The 23384-nt window shown below is 39.1% G+C and overlaps 1 protein-coding gene across 1 annotated transcript in view; it reads right to left on the minus strand.

Annotated features, from left to right (window-relative positions):
• Positions 1 to 24: 24 nt before the first annotated feature.
• Positions 25 to 23384, minus strand: part of kif5ab (kinesin family member 5A, b) — a 26166-nt gene continuing 2806 nt past the window's right edge. The window contains exons 2-29 of the mRNA XM_057337757.1: positions 14257 to 14344; positions 13856 to 13929; positions 13645 to 13749; positions 13515 to 13563; positions 12508 to 12563; positions 11945 to 12032; positions 11096 to 11220; positions 10894 to 10998; positions 10509 to 10657; positions 8985 to 9133; positions 8747 to 8907; positions 8587 to 8655; positions 8287 to 8493; positions 7486 to 7632; positions 7130 to 7318; positions 6879 to 6996; positions 6218 to 6267; positions 5977 to 6092; positions 5791 to 5892; positions 5148 to 5208; positions 4988 to 5059; positions 4802 to 4906; positions 4401 to 4617; positions 3814 to 3961; positions 3650 to 3732; positions 3516 to 3543; positions 3250 to 3372; positions 25 to 1737 (exon numbers count right to left, since the gene is read on the minus strand). Of these exons, the coding sequence (XP_057193740.1) occupies positions 3270 to 3372; positions 3516 to 3543; positions 3650 to 3732; positions 3814 to 3961; positions 4401 to 4617; positions 4802 to 4906; positions 4988 to 5059; positions 5148 to 5208; positions 5791 to 5892; positions 5977 to 6092; positions 6218 to 6267; positions 6879 to 6996; positions 7130 to 7318; positions 7486 to 7632; positions 8287 to 8493; positions 8587 to 8655; positions 8747 to 8907; positions 8985 to 9133; positions 10509 to 10657; positions 10894 to 10998; positions 11096 to 11220; positions 11945 to 12032; positions 12508 to 12563; positions 13515 to 13563; positions 13645 to 13749; positions 13856 to 13929; positions 14257 to 14344 (2964 nt within the window). The 3' untranslated portion in view covers positions 25 to 1737; positions 3250 to 3269. The remainder of the gene's footprint in view (positions 1738 to 3249; positions 3373 to 3515; positions 3544 to 3649; positions 3733 to 3813; positions 3962 to 4400; positions 4618 to 4801; positions 4907 to 4987; positions 5060 to 5147; positions 5209 to 5790; positions 5893 to 5976; positions 6093 to 6217; positions 6268 to 6878; positions 6997 to 7129; positions 7319 to 7485; positions 7633 to 8286; positions 8494 to 8586; positions 8656 to 8746; positions 8908 to 8984; positions 9134 to 10508; positions 10658 to 10893; positions 10999 to 11095; positions 11221 to 11944; positions 12033 to 12507; positions 12564 to 13514; positions 13564 to 13644; positions 13750 to 13855; positions 13930 to 14256; positions 14345 to 23384) is intronic.

Consider the following 23384-nt stretch of genomic DNA (forward strand, 5'->3'; position numbering starts at 1 on the left):
GTAGTTCAGAAAACGACACATGGACCGAAGGCTCTTTATTGAAACATGGGATGTTTACATGGGAAGACAAATCTGTCCATCATGCTCTACAAAACCAAAACACAAGAAATGATAATAATACACATCATCGGTCCATCAGCGGGTACATTGGTTTATAAATCTCACTGTGCATGACTTTCCAGTATTCAAAATGAGCTGTGTTGATTTAGAAGTGCTGAGCTTTTATTATTTCAGTTCTCTTGAAAGAGTGTACAATCTGCAGTAATGTACATGAATTCTCATTACATCCAGTAGTCTGAAGATCAGATGATATAGCAGTTATCTTTAAAATGTAAAAGGGTATAATGCATTATTAAAAATATGAATGATGTCTTATACATGTGTTGCAATGCATTACAGTATGTCCTGTCAATGTTATTATATTATAACTGTTGTTACCAGATCAAGCGTGTGTATTATTTATAATAACTCATTATAAATTCATTATATTTTCATTACTCATATGACATAATGCAAATACAAATTCCAAATGCACAGCCCACATAAAACTCCTCGGAGTATAAAAAATACGTGAAAACAACTAACAACAAATAAGACGGCATTTAACATGTTGTCTAAAGAGCCTAAAATACGCATAGTCAACAAAACCAAAAAAGAAAAAATTCAAAATATTAATGTTACCGGGTAAACTAATGGAGGGGGTACAATCCTGTGGCCAGTCAGAAAAAATGTCTAAAAATCACATGTTTCTGATTTCTCCTGTCCTGACTGAAAGATCAGGATGTACAGAGAGTTCAGAGGTCAGACTCAGACCAGACACACACACACACGTGATTCTTTATCTGATCAGGGTTCACACTGACTGATGTGACTGTGTCTGATCACGGCGTGTGTGTGTGTACGTGTTCATCTGGTGTGAGGACAAATTTATAGTAAAGTTGAGTAAAATGTTCGTTTAGGGACATTGGAATGTGCTCATTTGTAAAAAAAAAAAGAACACTGACCATGAATAAGGTCAATTGTGTTTTGTGTGGTTATTCTCTATAATAATTATAATTAGCTATATAAAATAATATGATAAGCGTGTAATACACTCGCTTTCTTTCTCACTGATTTTACACTGACGTGTATAAAGTCATGATTTGAAGAGTTATTCCATAAACGTTTTTCTCTACTGTCTTTTTTCTTTATATATAATAGATTCGATCTTTAATCGTCTGACTCTATTCATTTAGTTCTCAAACTTTTTTATAAATATTTCACAAACACTACTCTGAATTTCTAACTCTCTTTATAGTTTGTAATCATACGTGAAAACAATAGCAAGTTTGTGTACATTAAACAACAATAGCTTAGCTAAATAATGCATACAAATCGACGCAGAACAAATACACTGCCTGACGTAACGCTACCCTGTCATTCAAATGTCTGTATAAAAATAGTTACAACTACATAAAAATAGCTCGAGAATTCTGCCGCACCATCACGCTGACCTTTGTGGAGAACATTTTCTGTGTTGGGTCGTTCTCAGGAATCTGTAACATTGTCATGATTTATTACTAACATGATAAACATTACGTCACTGGTCTAGATCTTTCACATCATCTATGACAGTTTGAGAGCATGATTTACGCTGTAAGTGTGTGAGGTTACAGGAAAGATTAACTGAGCATCACTGAGATCTGCAGGCAGGCAACATGCAAATATACAGAAGAGAATTCAGACGTCTGGAATCACCTAGAAATGAGTAACAGCACTGTTAATATTCTTTATCACAAATAACAATATAATCTATATTTATATTGTAATGTAGAAGACACTTTATTATTTAAGCTAAAGGGATGAAAATTCTGTCATCATTCACTCATCCTCTTGCCATTTCACATGGCTTTTATATAAATGTATGGCTTTTTTTCTTCTGCAGAACACAAAAGAAGATATTCTAAAGAACGCTGGTAACCGAACAACAGCAGGACCTATTGACCTCGGTCTTATGTCTATAGAAGTGAATGGGGACCATCGCTGTTCGGTTTTCATTTTGGGGTGAACTGTCACTTTAAGTGCATTTCCCATTTATATTATTTGTTTTAAAAGTAAATAACGGATATCGACTACCGTTCAAAACTGTAGTGTCATTTACTCTCTTATTAATAATTTCCCCACATTTTAGAATAAACTCATTGAAATGGAATGACACACTTGCAACTTTGAGAATTGTGCTGTGACTAAAACTATAAAAATAAAATAAACAATATTGCAAAAATTCACACCACTTCGTGTGACAGTTTTTTCTTCATTATTCAGTCCAGTTCATCCATTTATAAGACATTTTATTACATGACATTTTATTTCTTGTAATGAAAGAATGTTCGCACAATTATATTCTTGTCTGCAAAACTAGTTTTATACATTCAAAGAGTAAATGAAGAGTTTGGTTCCAAAATGAGACACGTTTTTCAAAAATCATGTTTTTTTATTGTGCATTCCAATTAATATCAATCAAACTGCCGTTGGTTTGTTTTGACTTAAGCCATAATAACTCAATAAATACAGCTAACTAACACAATGAACACAATAAAAACATGATAACATAATAAAAAAACGTGATTTTTTTTTAAACATTTAAAATGGAGTCATCTCATTTTGGAACCAAACTCTGCAAATATTTTGTCATTTTTAAGGTCCTACTTTGGTTTATGTCCAACAACAAGTTTACGTACATACATGGTGTAAAAACGCTTTCATTTTCTAATAATAGGCTGTTATTATTACCTTACTTCTTGACTGACTCTCAAATGATTCGTTCAGCGATTCGTCTGTCTAATCACAGCCAACTTTGATCTGATTGGTCAGATGGTCTAGTCTGTTGTGATTGGTCTACCGCGTACAGCGTTGAAAATGAAACGGCGGGCACTACACGCAACTCTGACCCGTAACTGAAATTAGAACGACAAACGACTCGTTCGCGTGATTCAGAGTCGACTCCTTTTTTCCCCAAGCCAAACTTTGTTATTCGTTCACTTTCGGCTTCATAACTTGGCAGACTGCTTACATTCACACACGGCAACATTGCACTGTATTTTAAGAACATTGTAATGTTGCTCTTTAAGCATACAGATCTCAAAGGTTTGTAAGGTAAAAGAAACCTTAGTGACCCTAAACTTTTGAACGGTAGTGTGTATAAATCTACAATGGCCATTCCTTTATTGTACCTCGGTACCGTCACTATACTGTTGTTGGTTGCTTTACCTGTTTGTGTTTGTATGTGATTAGCTGACAGTGTGTTGCTCATGAACGTTGTGATTCTGTTGAAGTTCATCTGATCTGATCTGATGTTCACCGATGGTTGTAGATTCTCCATTTTGACACACGCTACAGCAGATAAAACAGAAACATTCTTACAGGCGCAAACCGGCAGTAAGTGCACTATACATTTTTTGACGACAAAATGTTAAATGCTCTCCTACTTGCCAAACGAATCAATGTAAGTGTAAATCACTCACATGGACACTTGCCTGTTATCATTGACATCTCGAGCATTACCTGTGGAAATACATACAGTGTGAGTGTATGAGAAGATTCATCAAAACAAACTCTCGGCCAATCAGATCACACAGACCGATGTGACTCATGGAGTGATGGGGATTACCGTTAGTGATGTTCATGTTGTGAGTGGAGTTCATGGAGTCGGTGGCATTTGCTGTAATGTGTCTCTCATCCTCAGACAGCTTGCTGTTAACACACACAGATCTGAGATCAGTCGACCGCGACAGAAAAAGCAGACCAGTCGGATCAGAACACAATGTAACTCACACGCTGGAGTTTGTTTTTGAGGATTTGTGTTTTTGAGGAACGCTGTTGAACATCACATTGCTGAAGGTGATTGGCTGATCCCTGCTGTGCAGGAACATGTGATTGACAGGTAGGGAGGCGGGGTAATGTCCTGGACGAATCGGTTTAGCTGAAGGAACAAAAATATTCATATTAGCAGAGGAAAACGTTATTGCTCTTTCACAGCTCAGGAGATTTGATGGAGTTCTCGGTTGCTTTTCATTCAAGTCTCAGAAATAAATGAGAGCGTGATTGTTGAAACACATGAAGAGATGTAAAGTGAATGTCGATTGTAGAGATAAATGATGTGAGACGATGAGAAATGTTCGAGTTCTTATTGAGATCTTCAATAATATTGACTTTTGATTGCAGACTTGACAAATCTGAGCTCAGTTTGACACATTGTTGACATCTCTTCTCGAACTCTAATGACTGACACATCTGTGAGATTTCTGACTCTTTTTGTCAGGAGAAACATCCGAGACACAGATGAGACTTAAGCACAAGTTTCCATTTGGCCTCCATTTAATCTCATGGAATAGTTGAGGTATTAAAGCGTTGAAACTGACCAATCAGAGCCGAGTGAGGTCGTCTGAACGGGTTTCTGACTCTCATGACTTCTTTGATTCGCTCTACTTCTTGATGGTATCGATGGCGGTCTTTCATTGCGCCTTCTTTGGCGTCTCTCAGTGCGTCCTCCAATGCCCGAACTCTCTCAGCCGTAGAACGAAGACGTTTCTCCAGCTTCGGAAGCTCGCAGCGCAAATCTGCATTGTCACGAACCAGCTGAGAGAAAAGCAGAGAATCAACGCAAGCTGTTAATTCATTCATTTACAGTATAAAAAGGCATATTTCAGTATTTATGTATTTGTCCTCAATTGTTTTCAACTAGAAGAATCATGATGAACTCATCTTCACAGTAAAATTCCAGTAATGTGACGTTTCTATATTGCACAAATGTACTCTGAACCTGTTTGTGAACTTTTGTGAGCTGATCCAGGTTGTTCTCAAGAAAGGAGATCTTCTGTTTCTGGGTTGAACACCCCCAGCTATCATCCAGCTCCATCTCAGAGCCCTAGAACACAGATGAGAGCACAAGGTCAGAAACTCAAATCATTGCTTGAGTTCAGCGTGTTTGAGGTTCAGGTGAACTCACCCGTTTAACTCGAGTCGTGAGGTCTTGAACAAACAGCTTCCTCAGATTGTGAAGGGTCTGGAGTTCTCGGGCCTTTTCAAAGAGAAGAATCAAGGACAGACGTTTTACAGGAGTATTCTTCACTGTGATGGTCATTTCTTATTGTCTGGTAGATACTCACAACTGTCTCCTCCAGACCCTTCATGTCCTGTTTGGCCTGCTCGTGACGTTCATTCAGATATCTGCAGAAACAACACACAAGCCTTCAGCAGGTTAATGATCTCGCCTCATCTTTTCTCATCTCACATAATCTTATTTTACATTACTTCAATTTATCCCATTTTCCTCATCTCACCTTGTCTCATATCGTCTTATGTCATCTCATCTCACTTCATGTTATCTTATAGTATCATCTCGTCTCTTTTCATCTCATTGTTTCATCTCACCTCATCTTATCCCACCTACCTCACCTCACGTAATCTTATCTCACAGCACTTCAATTTTTCTCATTTAATCTCACTTCATTTTATTTCATCTCATCTCACTTCATCTCATATTATCTTATCTCTTCTTACCTCGTCTCAGCTCATCTCATCATCTCATCTCTTCTTATCTCATCTTATCATCTCATCTCACTTCATCTTATCTCATCTCATTTTACCTCATCCTCTCCTCTCATCATACTTCATTTTATCTCATCTCACTTCACTTTTCTTCACCTAATCTCATCTTCTCATCTCTCTTCACCCGTCTCGTCTCGTCTCTTCTCGTCTCTTTATCTATCAGCAGTGAAGTGTACTGTATTTGTCAGTGCTGAATCTCACTTGAGCTCCTCCAGCTGGATGGTTTTCTGATGTTCTCGGTTCTTGAGCGCTGTGAACTCGATGCTCATCTGCTCCAGCTCCAGACTCAGCCTCTGATTATCACTGCACACAAACACACAACATAACAGTTCAACACAAGCAGCAGACGTCAGTGAAACAGAGAGTTTGTGTGGAAGAGATTCTGACTCTCTGAGTTCATCGATGATCTTCTGTTTGTGGTTGATGTCATCACGCAGACGGCCGAGCTGCTTGAGTTGTGGCTCACGCTGAACGTCTTTTTTCTGCTCCACAGGTTTGTGAGACTATACAGCACAAACATAAGGCAGTAAGACACAGTTTATATATGAAGGATCTTCAGTCTTCTGTTATTTACTGTCTGCTCTCACTGGTGGCTGTAAACCGAACAGTAAAGTTTTATGTGTCGTACCTTTACATTTCCAGACTCCTCTGTGTGTGATGGAGCCTCTGAACCGTTCTCTGCAAACAAAGAGTATAACATTCAGAATCTTGTGTGTGTGCGCGTGTGTGAGTGCGTGTGTGAGTGCGTGTGTGAGTGCGTGTGCATGTGTGAGCGTGTGTGTGCGTGTGTGAGCCCGCACTTCTGTGTGTGTGAGCGCGCATGCATGTGTGAGCGTTTGTGAGCCCGCACTTCTGTGTGTGTGAGCGCGCATGTTTGTTTGTGTGTGAGCGTGTGTGCATGCGTGCGCGTGTGTGTGAGCGCGTGTGTGCGTGTGAGTGCACGTGTGAGTGCGTGTGTGCATGTGTGTGCGTGTGTGAGCGCGCGTGTGTGTGAGCACGTGTGTGAGGTCATGTATGTGAGCATGTGTGCGTGTGTGTGAGCGTGTGTGCATGTGTGAGTGTGTGTGAGCCCGCGCGTCTGTGTGTGTGAGCGCGCATTTTGTTTGTGTGTGAGCGCGTGTGTGAGCGTGTGTGCATGTGTGCACGCATGTGTGAGCGCGTGTGTGTGAGAGCGCGTGTGTGCGTGTGTGAGCGCGCGTGCGTGTGAGCACGTGTGTGAGTGCATGTATGTGAGCGTGTGTGTGTGCGTGTGTTTGTGTGCGAGCGCATGTGTGTGTGTTCTAGTGTACCTGCAGACCGCAGTTTAGCAAGTTCTTCACTCAGACAGTCATAGTTCTCCTCCAGCTGTCTCTTCTTGAGTTCAACGTTGTGCGTGTACTCTGTCAGGGATCTTCTCTTTGCCTCGTGCTGAAATGCACACACACCTGTGAGTCATTTCACTGCATGGCGTACTATGTATGGTTTTGTATGTGACGAATAAACTTTGATCTTGAGTCTGTACCATGTTTGTATATGTACGTATCTGTGTGTGTTTTCAGACCTGTGATATGAGCAGCTGACAGCTTGACAGCTCTCGACCCGTTTCCTCCATCTTGCGATGACAGTCGGACTGAAGAGCCTCCAGCTGTCTGCAGCGTTTGACCACCGACTTCAGCTCTGATTTGATCTTACTCACACACACACACACCACCGCGTACTCCTCCTCCAACACGCCTGACAGATCACACGGCTGAGACGGACAGAGACACTGAACTTTACAAGGTTCTCCAAAAAACTACACAGCAGGGTCCAAAGTCTGAGATCACGTTATATTATTGTTCTCAGATGATTTACTGTGGTTGTTCTACGAGTGATTCGTTTAAGTCGTGTTTATCTGTAATGGGGAGAAACCCTCACCAGTCTGATGTCACCGTTTCCCAGTATGAAGCTGAAATCATTGAGGTCTTTCATGAGGGTGTTTAGCATCTCAGTGATGCGTTTCCTCTGCTGACCGCTGACTTCCTGTAGCCGTGAAAACTCCGCCTCCAAACACATCAGCTGTGACTGTGATGAATGATATATCATAACATATCATGTATTGTATCATATCATATATCGTATTATGTATAATATCATATATCTTACATGTCGTATCGTATTGTATAGTATCACACCATTTATACCATGGTCTGTTTGAATACTCAATTCTGATTGGCTGGAAGGTGTGCGTTAAAACCGTTTAACGCACGGGTAGTTCCCGTCAGCTTGAAATTAACTGAAGAAAAGAACTGTAATTTTCACCTGTCTGCTACAAAATGACAATTGACCATGGTATAAGCGGGATAATCCACGGCTAGCCGAGCATTATAGGATTTTAATGCACTTTGCGTCAGGTGGTTCTTGGCCCCCACGTTGTGCATTAAAACCCTTTAATGCACGTCTAGCTGTGGATTATCCCTTACTTATCTTATATCATATATCGTATCATACCATACAATACCGCACCACTCCACACCACATACCGTACCGTATCATACATAATATCGTATGTCGTATAATATAATAGCGAATGAATGAATGACTTCTGCTGACTTAAATTCTCGAATAATTCTTCAGAGAGATGGGGCCTGTCTGCATTTCTGGTGTTTGTGTTGTTTTTTATTTACTGGAAAAACACAACATTTGTTCATGAGAGATAAAGAAAGAAAAGAGCCGTACAGTTTTGTGAGCGAGCTCTTCCGTGAGCAGCCGGTTGTGGACGGTCTTGTCGTCAACCTCTTGGATCTTCAGGTCATAGTTGAGGGCGAGTTCTTCCAGCGCCTGCAGAACTTCTTTCACTTCTGCTTTAGCGCTGTCGCTCTGGGCCTGCAGCCGGCTCAGCTCACACTGCACGCGCTCACTGTCACCACGAGACGACGCCAGCAGCTAAACACACACACGGTGTATGATGGGTTTCAAATGTTCTTCTCAGACCTATTTTCACAGGAATAAATGTTCAGAGACAAAACCCCGTGTTACCTCCTCTTGATGCAGCATCTGTTCCTTCAGTTTCTCAACCAGCTGACACTGTAAATAAATCTCATCGTCCTGTCAGAGACACAAAGCCCATTAACAACCTCTACACAAAGTTTTTGCATGTGTGCATTTTGTTCTAAAGCAGGTTTGTGTGTGTTGTGACCTTGTCATCGAGTTGTTTGTAGAGTTCACGTATCGCGTCCTCTGAGAGTTTGGTGCATGTTGAGTTTGTGTGAGTTTCTCGGGTGTCTGAAGGTGTTTCATAGGTGAGATCTGAATCAACAGGTAACACACGGCCGAGCTCCATCTCTGAGACAGATTCACCTGAATCGCAATCACACACCTTACCAACCCATTTACTGTGTTCTAATTAAAGTCATGTAGTGATGAATGATGCTCACCATTTCGCCAGAGCTGAAGCTCCGCCTCCAGTCTCATCATGTTCTCCTTCAGGCTCTTGTTCTTCTCTTTCTCTCGCTCATATTTTCTCTTCCACTGCTCAGCGGTGAGCTCTATGTTGACAGACGCTGAGTTCTTTATAGTCTTTGCACTGTAGAAAGAGAGAGAGAGAGAGAGAGAGAGAGAGAGAGAGAGATGCTGTAGTGAAGCTTCATTCTGAGTGAGTTGTGTGTGTAAGTGTTTGTTTGCATATGTGCTTGTTTGTGTAAATGTTTGTGTGAATAAGTGTGTGTGTGTGTGTGTATGCATTTGGGTATTTGAGTTTGTGTTTATTTGTGTGTTAGCATGTGTGTGTTGGTGTGTGCGTCTGTGTCTATGTATATTTCTGTGTCTGTTTGTGCCTGTATTTTTGTGTTTGCGTGCTTGTACATGTGTGTGCTTATTTGTGTGTTTTTTTTACACTATGTGTGTGTTTGGATCAGTTTGTGGGTGTTTTTGCATGTGTTTTTTGTTTGTATTTATGTGTGTGTGTTTATCCGTGTGTGTGTTTTTTTTTGTTTTTGCAGGTACAACTTTAATTGTTTTGCTTATAGTCAATATGTCTTATGTACAGCTGCTTTGTAACAATGAAAATTGTAAAAAGCGCTATATAAATAAAGTTGAGTTGTGTTTGTCTGTGTTTTTTATGTGGGTATGTGTGCGTGTCTGTGCGTATGTATTGTGTGTTTGTGCGTATGTGTGTACTGTATTTGTGTTTATTTTACATTACGTTTGTGTGTGTTTCAATGTGTTTGTGGATGTTTTGCATGTGTTTTTTGTTTGTATGTATGTGTGTGTGTTTATCCGTGTGTGTGTTTTTTTTTGTTTTTGCAGGTACAACTTTAATTGTTTTGCTTATAGTCAATATGTCTCATGTACAGCTGCTTTGTAACAATGAAAATTGTAAAAAGCGCTATATAAATAAAGTTGGTTGTGTTTGTCTGTGTTTTTTATGTGGGTATGTGTGCGTGTCTGTGCGTATGTATTGTGTGTTTGTGCGTATGTGTGTACTGTATTTGTGTTTATTTTACATTACGTTTGTGTGTGTTTCAATGTGTTTGTGGATGTTTTGCATGTGTTTTTGTTTGTTTGTTTAAGTGTGTGTGTGTGTGTGTGTGGGAAGGGTAAACCCTACGGTATGGGGACAAAATGTCCCCACAAAGATGGCAATATCCAAAATCCTTGTCCTTGTGGGGACATTTTTTTGTCCCCATGAGGAAACAAGCTTATAAATCATACAGAATTCACTTTTGTGAAAATGTAAAAGAGCAGACAGTTGTGTGTGATCGTTAGGGTTAGGGGTAGGGAATATGATATATAGTTTGTACTGTATAAAAACCATTGCGTCTATGGAATGTCCCCATAAAACGTGGAAACCCAACATGTGTGTGTGTGTGTGTGTGTGTGTGTGTGTGTAGATGTGTGTGTTTGTAGGTGCATTTTTGTGCATGTGTAATTGTGTATGTGCGCGCATGTGTGTGTGTTACCGTTGTCCAAACATGAGAGTGGATTTGGTCTCAGCATCATTGAAGGCTGATGGGGAGCAGCAGATGAACATAGTGGTCCTGCAGTTTCCCCCGAGTGAATCCTGCAGGATCCGTGTCATTTTACTGTCTCTGTATGGTACATGAGTCTTCTGCACACACACACACACACACAGAGAGAGAGAGAGAGAGAGAGAGAGAGATTGAATTAGTGTGTTGTTTTAGAGGTCTTGGGTTGGATGCAGGCAGAAAATCATTTCAACTCGTGCCTCAGTAAAAGCAAACATAAAACTTGTTTACTCTTTAAAATCTTTAAGTAGGACATTTGCGTTCGGTTTCAAAGCACTTTTTTGTACTGTTGTTGAAGTATATAAGTGACTGGACTTACTGTACCCTCAGCCAGAGCTGATATAACATTTCCCAGTGCAGACAGAGATTTATTGATGTTCTTGGCCTCATCCAGAACCGAGCCTTCAGCCCCCGTCTTACTCACCTGAGAGAGACACAGACGTCAGATGAGATGCTGAAATTGTCTCAGGTAAAGCTGGTTAGAAGTGTAATGATGTTAAAAATACACATGATGATGTTACCTTCTCACTTCCCGCCAGGTCCACCAGATAAAGTTTTCCACAGAGTTTCTGCTCCGTCTCCACGTGCTCTTGTTTGATGTTGATGAGAAATATGCTGTGACTCCGAGAGCTGTGCTCGTTCATATCTGACACAGAAAACATCTTCAGGAACCTGCTTGTATACTGATCTCGGGTCAGTCATTCACACATTCAAAGTCAATGCAAAACAGTGTTGACAATATTTGAAGAGTTTGGTTACAAAATGAGATAACGCCGTCTTTTTAATTTTTCAAAAATCATGTTTTTTTATTGTGCATTCCAATTAATATCAATCAAGCCATAATAACTAAAAAATATAACCAACTAACAAAAAAAAACAATAAAAACATGATAACATAATAATAAATGATTTTTGAAAATCATTTATTACTGTTGCAATGTGACCTTCTGAAAACCTCGATGTCCAGGAAATGGAAAAAAACACTACTTTGTAAATGATGAAATACCGTGTTGTCAAAGGTGACAAGCAGTTTTTAATACTTTTTATTGGTTAAATATTTGCAAAACCCAGTGACAAACATAAAGGGTGACTAATAATAATGATTTATGGCAAAAAACAAATATCACGAAAAATGGAGATTTGAGGTTTCAGAAGGACAGTAGCGATATGTGGAACAAAATGTGACCAAAATATTATTTTTTTGTTCTTGTGTAATACAGAGATATCAAATACTAATACCATCATCCTTTGATATATAGATTTTAAAATACTACAGAATTGTCATATAATTATGTATAAGGTACCTAACCCTGAATATATCATACTACCATTGTATATATCCCAAAATCTTTTGTTTTTGAAAAACTAACTTGTAACAGCGACATGCCGTTTGCTTTTTCCTTCATCGATAACATCCATCACTTCTTCAGGACTGGAGACGAAACGCTCAGTACATCCCTACACACACACAGATACACACATTCAGTCAATACATGTACTAGCAGGTGTTGCATCTGTCTAATGTTGTTAGAATAAAACTCTTATCAGCAGATTCCAGCTGAGTTCCTAAGATACATTAAACATTGAGAGAACGAGAGTCTGTTATAAATCAGCTGTGTCTCAATATCTCAGCTCTGTTTATTCACACATGAAGAAACATATCACTGTCTCTTAATGTAGTCTGTGCTAGTACTTTACTGAATAATCAGAATCGTGATGTTCACCTGGCATGTGAATAAAACATGTCCATTGATTTCTATTGAAGAAAATACCTGAGTTAAAAATATTGTAGAGATTCTGTCAGATGGAGATCTTTTGATTTTTGAGGAACCACCCTGAACACCCTGGCATTCAAACTGGCAAGCTTTTGTAGATGTGAAATGACATCAGTGAGTTCAGATCCGTCATGTTGTTAAAAAATAATCCAACTCACCTTCACATACGGAACTCTGTTCTTATCTTCATGAACGGCTAGGTTTGTCTTACTCACTGAAACACAGAGCGATGAGCGAGGGTGAATGAATAAAAGACAAAAAATAGTACAAAACAAAAGACACAAAACAACGAAGAAACGCTATTCTGTCATCTTTATACTTTTAATATATTCATGTGACTTTGAGCTTTTCTTGTTTTGAGAAGATGAATGGAAAAAATTGAGATGAATAACATACAGTAAAGACAACAAAATCCAGACGCCATCTTTTCGAGTAATCAGCATCCAGGCTATTTTAATAGGGGCTTGCTGAAGGCCGGTTTGTTTTGAATGAAATATAGATCCTGTGAGACTGGCGTCATCTCGGATAAGCAGATAAAGATAATCTCGACTTTATAGAGCGACAGATCTCATCTCCTCACAGCTGTCAATCTTTATCTGTCTCTCTTCTCATTTCTCAGTCTGCTGGTATTGTCCTAAAGGGATAGTTTTTTGTGTCATCATTTACTCATCCTCAGATTGTTCCAAACCCGTATAAATGTCTTTGTTCTGCTGAACACAAAGGAAGATATTTGGAAGAATGTCAGTAACCAAGCAAATCTCATCCCCCATTGACTGCCACAGTATTTATTCTCCTCACTTTGACAGTAAATGAGGAATGAGATCTGCTTGGTTACTGACATTCTTCCAAATATCTTCCTTTGTGTTAAGCAGAACAAAGACATTTATACAGATTTGGAACGATGTGAGGGTGAGGAAATGATCACAGAATTTTCATTTTTGGGTGATCTATCTCTTACCATTTCTTAGGACTCATAGAATACAGATAACCAACTTGGTCGCTTTGGGTTTATTTGTAATTCTCATGTTTGTTTTGTTCTCCTTTGATTCTCATTTCTGTAATACAATCTTTTTTTATTTAGTATTTTAAATTATTTTTATTTAGGGTAAAGATGCGCAATCTATCTACACGTGAAGTTTGATATGTTTCTGACACTGAAACTCACCGTCAAGCAGATCACGAATTTTATCCATGTAGATTTCAAAATAGGAAACCTGAAGAGAGAAGAATGAATATGAATAAGCCAGGCGATATACATATAAACCTGTATGTGAATGTGAATTCATCGTCAGCACCTTAATGTGGAACTCCAGGTTTTCATCCATGGTGTAAATGTGGTTAAAGATGTCTTCCGAAATCCTGGGAATGATTCCTCTGCCATTCGGATCGTGTAGTTTTCCCTGACATACAGAGAGAGGGAGATTTTCAACAAACAGACCTTTCAGTTTCAGTGGGTTCCTCAAACAATCCGTCACATGATGCTGAAAAAGAAGTGAGTTGTTGTACCTCCATGGTGTATGTTTTTCCAGAAGATGTCTGTCCGTAAGCGAAGATGGTGCCGTTGTAGCCTTCCAGAACATCTGAGAAGAGAAACACAGAGTCAACGGAGAAGATCTTCTGATAATTAAACATCGAGGTAGGCCTGAAACAAATAGCCCATCTCCATTAACTGGAGGTCAGAACATTGCTAGATGTTTTATAATATTTTATTTCAGCAAAATTGTCCCTCCTTCTCAGTCTGGGGGATTTTTCATCAGTTTTAAATCACTAGTTTTCTTCAATCACTGGCCTCACGTTTGAGCAAAATATTAAAATACCACTTATGCTCTTCATGACCCATAATGCTTTTCTCCAGCCTACTAGAAATGTAAGACAGTTTGATGATTAGACATTCATTTAACTGATACCTTTGACAATCTGTTTGGCACAGGCGTTATACACCTGCTCCTGTGTGCAGTTCGCCGGAAAAACTCTGTCAAAGACGTACGGCTTGGCCTGCATGAAACAAACATACATACATACATTACATTTATAAACTGTATTTATATATGGCCCGAAGCTAACTTCCGCTCTGTGTTTGGTTATAATATAACAATTTATTTGATATTTCATTTATATTGATTTTTGTATTAATTCAAATAAAAACTACTCAACAGTTATTGATTCATCGCGGAGGTCTACCGGAAGTTAAGTTTAGGCCACATAATGACCACATTAGGCCGTGTTCAGACTTGACATATTTTTTTACATTATAATCGTATGAAGTAAACCGTGTGTTCAAAAAACGTCCTGAGCGCTTTTTTGAACGCCAGCGCCAGCGTCATTTTCTGCAGCTCACAGCGTCTTTTGAGGTTGAAAAAAGTTCAACTTTTCTGAAAAAAATGTCCTACGTCAAGCTCCTTTTTCACAGCTAACCAATGACAGAGACCTGTCGTTTCCATAACAACATGCAAGGAACGTGATTGGTCGAGAAGGCTCAAGCTCGAAACAATAAAATGGCGGCCGAAACGCCCGTTGGAGCATAGTTTTGTATAAATGTAAGTTTAATTTTCACTTTCAACAACTTCTGATTGCATTTCTAGCGAGAAATTAGTATTATAGTTTTTAAATATGTGATTAGTTATTGCAAAGAAGCTCTCTGTTTATAATTCAAATAGACTGCCTATCTGTTTCTCTGGGCTGCCTCCGTGCACAGACGCTGCCTCCGAAGTCATGGCGTTGCCAGCGTTTTGTTTGACTAAAAAAGCGCCTTTGTCAACTTTTTCTTGTCAAAAAAGAAGTCAAGTCTGAACACGGCCGTAGAAATCTTTTAGAGCTAGAAAATAAACATAATATTTGAGTAGTTTGAACAAAAATAAATGACATGAAAGACAAAACTGAAAAATATTTTAGATTCTGCACTATTTCTAGGTCAGAAATGAAATATGCAGTTTGTGACTTTCTGAATACCGAACACAATTACATAGCAATTCATAACTATTTTGCTAATTCACATGGATCTGTAGGTTTAGTCTGATCTAGATTTAGGGGTGGGGCTTAATGGGTGCTTTTTTGTACGATTTACATCATATAGAATTATACAAATCAGTTCCCTCGTAAATTTCTGTCAGATCAGGCTGGAACATATTTGTACCAAAACGTTGAATGTGTTTCCATTGAATTCCTAAATTCATACTGTATGAATATTTCAAATCAACCTTTTGCAATGCTAAATGCTTACATGCAGTGAATCACATAACCCATGCAAGCTCATTTAAAAAATGCATAAAGGAGTCCTGTTCTCATTAAACATGACTGCAATGAGAGGTGAAGCAACACACTGAAACTTTCCTGTAGCTCAGTGGTAAGAGTATTGCGTTAACAATGCAAGGTTGTGGGTTCAATCCCAGGGGATTGCACATGCCTATGTATAAATGTATAGGATAATGCAATGTAAGTCGCTTTGGATAAAAGCATCTGCTAAATGCGTAAATGTAAATGTAATGAAACACACACGTGACATTTACACACACACACGCACGCACACGTGCGCTTCCCATTAAACACTTCAATCATTCATTAGTCTCTCTTTGCTCATTTCATGAGGGAGAACAGGCCTGTAATAGATCCTCAGAAGAGCATCAGAGTCAAACTAGAGCCTGGCAAATTCTCTACACTTATCAAAGGGCTACAAAGAGTTTGTTCATTCAGCAATGAAGAACCTTATGGATGCTAAAGGGACAGTCCACCCAGAATTAACATTGCTCATTTATTCGCTGACTTTTTCTTCAGTGGAACACAAAAGAAGATATTTTGAGAAATGTTTAAGTGGTTTCATGTTCATACACTGGAAGTCAATGGGGTTCACTGTTGTTTGGGTATAAACATTCTTCAAAATATCTTCTCTTGTGTTCTGCGGAAGAAAGAAAGTCATACGTGTATTGGAATGACAAGAGGTTGAGTAAATGACGCTGAACTATCCCTTTAAAGGTTCGTTATTGAACAAGAAGCTTTGTTTGTGAGAATATGAGACTCGGCGTCTTCAGTGGCTCTTTATATAGAGCATCACACTGATCGTTTTAGGTCTCTCTCAGCTTGCAGAAATCATAAACAAGATTCATAATTGAGGACACGCTGTGAGCCTGCAGAAATATGATACAGTAATGAATACACACAGTTTTAAAGTGATCAAATAATCTGCTGGAGGTCAAACTGAAAATGACGTTAAGTGGAAAATAGAAGGTTGAGTGCGGGGGATTGTGGGATGTGCTCTGATAACCCCAGACCAATACCATTAGAACATGAAAAGTCAAATCATACATGACATCTCTTTAACATCTCAATTATTTCTACTTAACATCAAAAAGATTCATCGAGAGCAAATCTATTAAATCAAAAATCTCACAAATGTCTCCATTAGTTTCAGAAAAGGTCTCAAGCTGAGCTCAGATTGGTCAAGTCTGCAATCAAAAGTCAATATTATCGAAGATCTCAATATGAACTCAAACATTTCTCATCACATTTACTCAAATCCGGATTATTTTCACCTCCATCCTCTTCATGCGTTTCAACAAATCATTTATTTCTCCTGAAGCAATTTTAGAAGAAAACCCGGACACTAAATGAAACACAACTGAGAAATCCATCAAATCGAATATATAAAAGAGCAATATCTGAGCAATAACATTTCTCTCTGTCCAATCATCAATCCGTCTCTCCAGTTACTGATTATGAGAACTAAATATAGACACACATTACATGTGATAAAAGACTAACAGACAGACAGAAAGCAGCAGTGATGATGGAGCTGTACGTTATGCTTTTGTGTTCATCTGCACCAACTAAGAATAGTTCCACCTACAGATTTACAGAATTGAATTTCCTGTCGAGTTTGATCTGAATTTGCTTTCGATTGTCTGCAGAAGGAGAGAGAATTTTCATACGGGGGATAGGAACAGTCATTTTGTTTATTAGTATTCAAGGCAGAGACTTTTCTCCTGAAGAGAAATAAGAAATGAAAGAACGGCTGAGGATAGAGCGGAAATGAAAGGGTGAGAACGAGAGTCGCTTTGGAAAGATGAGAGAGAATGTGCTGTGAATGTGTTCTGTAAGGACATGATCTGCTGAGACCCTGAGTAAGATCATACACGGCCACAGCGGGAGATCCTTTACACACGGGAATCAACACTGCACAACAACACCTGAACAAGCTCTTCAATAACACACACACACACACACACAGAATGATTCACAAACCAAACATTTAGACTAATGTGTGTGCATGAACTGATCCAAAATAATTCACTCACAAACGTTTCCGACGATTATTTATTGTATTCTTTTTTAATACCATAGAACACTGAACGTGTTGTGTGCAGTGTGCACGTGTGTGTGGTGGTTACATGAGTACAGAAGCAGACACGTGTGTGACCATGTGTGTTAGCGTGCTCGCTCTGAACATGCAGAGATCACGGCTCAGTGATTCACATTCAAAGCCCTGTGGGTTTGCCATTAGAATCATATCCAATCCTAGAAGAAAATGTTGAAACCAGAGCGCAGAAGAACACCAGAGATCGATATTGGTGTGTGTGACACAATCACGAACAGCCCTGTTGGACAAAGGTATGTTTTGAAGCATGTCAGCTGGTTTAAGCTGTCTTTAGTTGGTCGTGAGCTGGTTTAAACTGGTCCTGAGTAGAAGTTAGTTGCTAAGAATATGACATATAAATCTCAATTTCACAAAACTGACCCATGACTGATTTAGTGGTCCAGGGTCACACATAACCCGTTCTTCAGAAAGAGTATAAATCTAGTTTATATAATGTTGATGACTGGCCAAGATTGTACGTAGTTGTCTGACAAACACTTTGTGGTGCTCTGTGATTGGATGAATGTAAGTTGACACCTGCAGACAGCAGTGTTGTATTGAGTATCGACCGGGACTTGTTTTCAGCTGCATTAGAGCTGTTCTGGGGTCAGTCAGAGCGAAGCATTATCGAGCTGTGATTAAGTTCTACTGCTGTAAACTGATCCGTCTGCAGAGCTCCAGAAACTCTCTCTCTGTCTCTCTCTCTCTCACTCACTCACTCACTCACTCACTCTCTCTCTCTGTCTCTCTCTCTCTCTCTCTCTCTCTCTCTCTCTCTTTGGGGACCTCAATTTTGGTCCCCACGGTGACACGAGTCCCCATGTGTTGGTGTGTATTCAGGTTTAGGTCCCCACCGGGATATACAAACATGAACGCGCGCACACACACACACACACACACACACACACACACACACACACACACCACACACACACGCACACGCACACGCACACGCACACACACACATGTTGGGTTTACATTTACATTTAGTCATTTAGCAGACGCTTTTATCCAAAGCGACTTACAAAGAGTATAAGGAGCAATAAGCGATATGTCATACAGGAGCAATAGTGCAATAGGTGCCAATACAAAGTTACTAGTTTTACCAAAAGCTAGACCACTACCTGTTGAGAGAAAGCGAGAGGGTTAGTGTTTTTTTTTTTTTTTCCCCTTCATCTGTCTGTCAAGTATTCACAGAAGAGGTGGGTTTTAAGTAGAGGTTTCCATGTTTAAGGTTTCCATGTTTTATGGGGACATTCCATAGACGCAATGGTTTTTATACTGTACAAACTATATATCATATTCCCTACTCCTAACCCTAACAATCACACACAACTGTCTGCTCTTTTAGATTTTCAAAAAAGTTAATTCTGCATGATTTATAAGCTCGTTTCCTCATGGGGACCAAAGATGTCCCCACAAGGACACGGATTTTGGATATTGCCATCCTTGTGGGGACATTTTGTCCCCATACCGTAGGGTTTACCCTTCCCACACACACACACACACTAGTACAGTACAGTACACTTCTCACAGAGAACAGTTCTGTGTGCATCCATGTGCATTAAAGATATTGTGTGTGTCTGTTATGCAGTGTGCTGAATTTTTTGTCGTACAGTGTGTGTGTGTGTGTGTGTGTGTGTTCTGGTCAGTATGTTCTCTAGCTGGACAATGGAGACAGGAAATGTGTCCGTGGCGATGGGAAGGGAGTTGCTATGCAGTTGTTTATTGTGTACATGTGTGTGTATATGTGTGTGGTCTCTGATGCTATCGATAGGAAATCCGCCACAATACACTATGGTCTGCAAGCCCAGTTTACTGTTTATTTTTTGTACTGGTTGTTTTGTTTGTTTATCGGTCTGAAAAAAGGACCTATAATTTAAGAATACCATAATTACTTAAACTACTGGACATTACACACAACGTCATAAGATGTCATTCCGGCTAGATGGTTTCGTCGGACACACGTCTGGCCTGAAGTTAACCTCCTGTCTGTTTTTGATTATAATTTTACAATTTATTTTATATTTAGTTTATGTTAATACTAATTTATATGAATATTAATTAATTGTATTAAATTACATTAAAACTATTCAACAGTTATTAATTCTTTGCAGAGGTCTGCCAGAAGTTAAGTCTGGGCCACGTATATGCTGCTGCAGCTAAAACCGTCTATATCCCCCATTATACACCATGTGCCCAAAATTGCCTACTTCCATATTATGCAATATCCGAAAATTTGTATGCAAAATTAGTAGTGTGTCCAAACCCTTAAATAAAACAGAAATAATCAAATGTTTAATTCTTTAATTAAAAAGACACTCCCCTTACCAAACAAATATACTGTAATATACAGGGAAAATTTCAATTTATTAAATAATAAATTTCCATATATTGTAACCAAGTGCTTATATTTTTCAACATATGAAATTCCTTATGTTTTAATATAACTTTGTGTTGTGTTATTCTATAGATTTTCAAATATATAATAAATTATTTAATATATTTACAGTTAATGTAAAGGAAAAGATTTTCAATATATTTTCTACTTTAGTACTATATACTGTTTTCGCGGTTAGTGTTGTCTACATCACAGGTGAACGAACATACGGTCACGTGACAATGAAAACATGGCGGATATGTAGTCAGGAGTGTATTCACAGTGCAACTCTATACACTGTATATAATTAACCATCGGGTTACTTCATTTAATTCAGTTCGTACTGTCAGGGACTATCTCCGTTTGAGCTCGAGGAATCGCGTAAGTGAATCGTTCTTGATGACGTATATTGTGTCTGTGTGATAATAAAAGCTGGATTCATTTACCGCTTGTTCCTGCAGAAATGGCCTTCGTTGCATTAAGTAAAAACCGGATATGAGCAACAGGATCAGACTGGCGCATTCTCTCTGCAGTTACTTAGCAACACGTGTAAACAGCTGCAGCTCGGGCACGCGGTGAAAACGCATGCGCACTGCGGTTCGGCACGGAACAGATAGCGGCGGGGGGTTGCGGTGTTTATGTCGAGTCATGTGACAATAGAGCATACATTTAAAACAATACTTGTTGCATACGGCAAATGATTTGAGTTTAAGAATAACCATAACAGTATCAATTGTAACATACTTTGAAAATCAGATTCATGTATGTGCATGGCCAAATGTGAAATGCCTAAATAGCTGAAAGGCAAAACAGGCTAAACTCAAGAAACATCTTTGGAGTTGGTGGGCAGATAGAGAAAGGTAACAGTATATATATATATGTTTAACAGATCAAATAAAGTTAAACTCCTAACACAGATTTATATATTATTGCCAGTATTTTTGTATAGTGCCTTATTGTCATGTGTTTTACAAAACTGGACACACACATACTCACACTAGCAAAAAATTCTGTTCACTGGCAGGAAGTCCAAGTGTTATGAACTTTGTGAAGTGTGTGTATGTGTGGTTTGCTGATATAATTGACTTATTCATGTCGTTCAGTCTGCCAGCCTCTCCCACACACTCTCTCTCTCTCTCTCTCTCTCTCTCACTCACTCACTCACTCACTCACTCACTCACTCACTCACTCAAACACAGAATTAATATCCAGTACAGGCGGATTTCTGTATTTCCTGTCTTTGTGTCAGGGCTACACCAGACTGTCTAAGCAGTTAAACGCACACAAATCCGATCGACAGGGAAAAAATGAGAAATGTCCAGAAACAGAAAGGAAATGTTTAGGGTCAAACTCGCTCAAACATCTGTCTGTATAAACAAGTCAAACAACCGTTTGATATATTTTGATAGAAGTCTTTTAAATGTTTACTTTCTATTTTTTTCTCCACCTGTCCTGGTGTTCTGATAATGTCATTTAATTAGATCATCAATTATGACTTGTTTTATAAGAAGATGCAAAGATTTTTCAATCGCATCTCAAATCACTGTATGAAGAATTGTGTGATGATGTGGAAAGTGGTAAAACAGTGAGATGATGAACTCTTGAGTGTGTTTAACATTTAAATAAAATATTGTGTAACAGTTGTGTGTGCGTGCGTGTGGTGGTCGCTGCGGTTGTGTTTGTTTTGACGATCAGCTATCGTACAGCAGTGCGCTGGAGAACGACATAATAAACTAATTACACACACACACGCGCTGCCAAGAACTTTGCCTGCTCGTCCAGAAATAACACCAGTTTCCTCGCTGATACACTACATTACCACCCAGGATCCCCAACACACACACACACAAACTAAAGTCTGTGTGTACAGGAAGTGCTTTACACAGTAATGAGGTCACACTGGATACTATTAATCTACACACACACGCACACACACCAACACAATGCAGACTGCTAGAGTTACATGACAAAGAAACAGAGCATTCACTTCACTTTAGAGATTCATTTCAGACCCTCATTCACATAATTACACATCAACACTCACACGCACACACATAATTTAAAGTTGTTTATAGACCTGTGTTACATTTAATTACAACAACTACATCAGTTTTTATTGGCCATGTTGGAATGTAGACACACACGCACGCACGCACGCACGCACGCACGCACGCACGCACGCACACACACACACACACACAAATCACAAGGGTAAACTGCCCTCTCCATTAAACATCCCCTACTAGGTATGTGGGTGTATGTGCTTAGCTTTAGTATGGGAGTAAATTTGTCCCCCAGAGTGAGTTTATCCCACTTCACATACATGTAGGTGTAGAGTTTCGGTTTTAGTAATTATGATAAGCTTTATATATATATATATATATTCTCATGTATGGTCGAGTTTGTGTATGGGATTGAATGTGTTTTTCTTTATACATGTTTTGTTTAAAAGACACGCACGCACGCACGCACGCACACACACACACACTGTAGTCAGAACTGATCAGTGTTAGGTTGAAATAGCAGAAAGTGTGTTTATTCTGTTCAAATTAAGTTTTCAGCATCTCTCTTCTGAGAGAACTCCACCTTTCCTCCTTTACTAAGTGCCAAAGCTGTTCTCGCTCGTCTACGTGTGTGTTTCATTACACAAACCTGTGACCTCATCAAAACAGGCAAGTTCATAATGAATGTGGACTCATGAACTCCACACACCGACATCTGGGGTGTGACATATAAACGCTTGAATGACATTTACTGGAGAAGTGCTTTGAATGTCATTCCATTGTACGTTAAATCTGTATTTTGTTAGTTAAGAAGTTTGAAAAGGCAATTTGGAGTTCACACAAAAATAAAAATCCTCTTTTATTCACCCTCATGTGGTTCAAAACCTTTAAGTGACTCTAAGTCAATGGGACGTTTGGAACGTTCTTCAAAATATCTTCTTTTGTTTTCCGGAGATGAAAGTCATACAGGTTTGAAATGACGTGAGGATAGTAAATGATAAACATTTTTGTCTGAGTCCTGCCTTTGAAAATCTCAGTTCAGTGAACGGCGCACAGACAGAATGAGATCTGGGATGCAGCCACAGACGAAGAAACTATCATCTGGTCCTGATTTGTAACGTTTTGTCGACTTCTGTATTAAAGCATGTTGGGATGGATTCTTACACAGCTGTTAACAACACCAAGCGCACACACACACACACAGTGACAGGTCCAGGTGGATTTTATTGCTCTGTGGGAATCAGTTCCTACCGCGGTACATTTGTTGAACTAATGGGGAATTACTCTGTGTGTGTGCTACACTAC

This window comes from Triplophysa rosa, linkage group LG7 (genome assembly GCF_024868665.1).
Source record: "Triplophysa rosa linkage group LG7, Trosa_1v2, whole genome shotgun sequence".
Taxonomy (NCBI): domain Eukaryota; kingdom Metazoa; phylum Chordata; class Actinopteri; order Cypriniformes; family Nemacheilidae; genus Triplophysa; species Triplophysa rosa.